The 2,652-nt window shown below is 48.4% G+C and overlaps 1 protein-coding gene across 1 annotated transcript in view; it reads right to left on the bottom strand.

Annotated features, from left to right (window-relative positions):
- Positions 1-1,002: 1,002 nt before the first annotated feature.
- The window catches only part of EAH_00046020 (mRNA processing protein, putative), a gene marked incomplete at both ends in the record, with an annotated part of 3,603 nt that continues 1,953 nt past the window's right edge, over positions 1,003-2,652 (bottom strand). Inside the window, 2 exons of the mRNA XM_013394721.1 lie at positions 1,003-1,040; positions 2,049-2,397. Coding sequence (XP_013250175.1) covers positions 1,003-1,040; positions 2,049-2,397 — 387 coding nt within the window. The remainder of the gene's footprint in view (positions 1,041-2,048; positions 2,398-2,652) is intronic.

Raw genomic sequence — 2,652 nt, forward strand, 5'->3', positions numbered from 1 at the left:
TATATATATATGTATATATATACATATATATGTATATATATATATATGCATATGGGAAGGATAATACACATTGAATGTCTTATGTATATTAGACATAAACAAAATATATAATATACATAAAACCTTCTATGTATATTATAAAGGAGTTATATAATACTCACTTTGTCTTATGCATATTATACATATTTAGAGAATATATATATATATATTATGTATATATATATATATTATGTATAGTATATATTATATATAATATAATATATATATATATATTTGTATTTGTTTTGTTGTTATATACAGAAGATCGGCTCTGGCAGTCACATAGCAACGCGGTAGCCCCGCCGCAGCAAAGCCTGCAGCAGCAGAAGACATGCAGCAGCAGCAGAAGGCATGCAGCAGCAGCAAAAGACATGCAGCAGCAGCAAAAGAGATACAGCAGCAGCAACAGCGATGCAACAGCAGCAGAAGACATGCAGAAGCAGCAAAAGAGACGCATGCAGAGTCACGTAAGAAAAAGATAAAATAAGACAAAAAGGAGACAACAAAAGAAAACAGAAAAAATAAAAAAGACAAAAGGAGACAAAAGGAGACAGCAGAAAGGAGACAAAAAACAAAAAAAACAAGAGAGAAAAAAAAGCAGACAGAAACAGACAAGATAAGACTAAATAAAGGAGACAGAAGAAGACAAAAGGGGACAGAAGAAGACAAAAAGGAGACAGACAAAGACAAAAGGAGACAGAGGAAGACAAGAGGAGACAGACAAAGACAAAAGGAGACAGAAGAAAGGAGACTGAGACGTACAGACTGCAGAGACAAGACCTGCCGTCTCTGTTCCGGGGTCCACGCCGCCATTCTGCTTGAAGTTGAATTCAATATGCTGCAGCAAATCACACAAATAAAAGCAAAACGCATGCATGCATGCATGCATGCATGCATGCATGCATAGGGCTGAGGGTTTAGGGTTTAGATCTGAGGGTTTAGGGTTTAGAGAAAGGTTTTGAATTACTTGTTCAGCATTGTTGGGGCCTTTACAACTTCGTCTGTACACCGCAGTAAAGAGACACAAAGAGCAACTCGCTTCCATGAAGCAGCAGCAGCAGTAGCAACAGCTGCTGCTGCTGCTGCTGTTGCTACTGCTGCAGCAAGAACAGCAGCAGCTGCAGCAACAGCTGCAGCAAACAGCTGCGCATACACCCCAAAGCTGTGAGGTGCAAATACACCTGAGAACTCACCAACTAAAGCAGCAGCTGCTGGAGGGACATCCCATGCAGGGTGAGACGCCTGCGGCCGATTTGCTGGTGCTGCTGCTGCAGGTGCTGCTGCTGCTGCTGCTGCTGTTGTTGCTGCTGCTGCACCGAATCACAAAGGATAAAGACAAAGACAGAGACAAACGAGTGTAAAAAAAGCAAAAACAAAACAGAGAAAGAAAGGTAGAGACGGAGACAGACAAGGAAAGAGACGGAGACAGAAAAGGAGACAGAAGGAGACAGTGAGAGAGTAGACAAGTAGACAGAGAGACAGAGGTTGAGGAGACAGAAATAAAACAGAGGCAAAAAATGAAAGACAGACAGAGACAGACAAAGAGACAAAGAGACAGAGACAAACAGTAAGACAGAGACAGAGAGAAGCCCTGCGGGGTTGCTGGAGGAGACACAAAGGAGACAGAAGAGCAGCAAACAGGTGCACAAAAAAAAGACGAGAGACAGCATAAGGGACACGGCAAAGGAGACAAAAAGGAGAGCCAACAAACAAAAAAAAGGAGACAGCGCGTGAAAAAGAGACAGAGAGACAGCCCCTTTATCCATATGCAAAGAGAGAGACACAAGGAGACACACAAACCACCGCAGCAACATGAAGACAGACAGACAGCAACAGCAGCAGCAGCAGCAGCAAAGGCAGCACCAAACAATTCACAAAAGCCAATTAATCAGTGAGACAAAGAAGAAGAATGACACTGACACCCCAGCGAAAACCCCACACTGTTGGGATCGTTCGATCCCAGCAGTGTGGGGTGTGTGGGGATCGATCGATCCCAGCATCGCACGTACCCCGCAAGCCCCCAGCGGCTTCTGCAAGGCCTGTCGTGTTCTGGTGCTGCTGCGGCTGCTGTTGCTGCGGCTGCGGCTGCTGCTGCTGCTGTGGGGGGACCCCTGCTGCAGCGTGGGGGCCCCCTTGTGGGGAGACACCTAAAGCTCTTCCTGCCTGCAGCAGAGGCAGTGCTGCAGGTGCTGCTTTAGAAGCAGCCACCCACTGACGCGGGGGGCCCCCAGGACCAAGTGGGGGGCCCCCCGGGGGCCCCCCTCCAGCAGCAACATCAGCAGGCATTGCTCCAGATGCTGCTGGAGCTGCTGCTGCTGCTGCTGCTGCTACACGCGGCGACAGAACGCCCCCCATCGGCTGCACAGTCGACACATGCCCAGCAGCAGGAGCAGCAGCAGCAGCAGCTGGAGCAGCAGCAGCAGCAAGAGGTGCAGTAGGAACGACCGCGGGAGACAGTAGGGGCCCCTCAGGGGCCCCTGCTGCTGCAGGGGCCTGCAGCATCACAGGCCCCAGAGGGGTGGCCCAACGTCCTTGTGGTGTATGTACACCTAAACCTGCCGGACCTGCTGCTGCTGTTGCTGCTGCTCCATCGGCAGCCATAGGCGGGGGCGC

This window comes from Eimeria acervulina, genomic scaffold (genome assembly GCF_000499425.1).
Source record: "Eimeria acervulina Houghton genomic scaffold, Eah_scaff671, whole genome shotgun sequence".
Classification (NCBI taxonomy): Eukaryota; Apicomplexa; class Conoidasida; order Eucoccidiorida; family Eimeriidae; genus Eimeria; species Eimeria acervulina.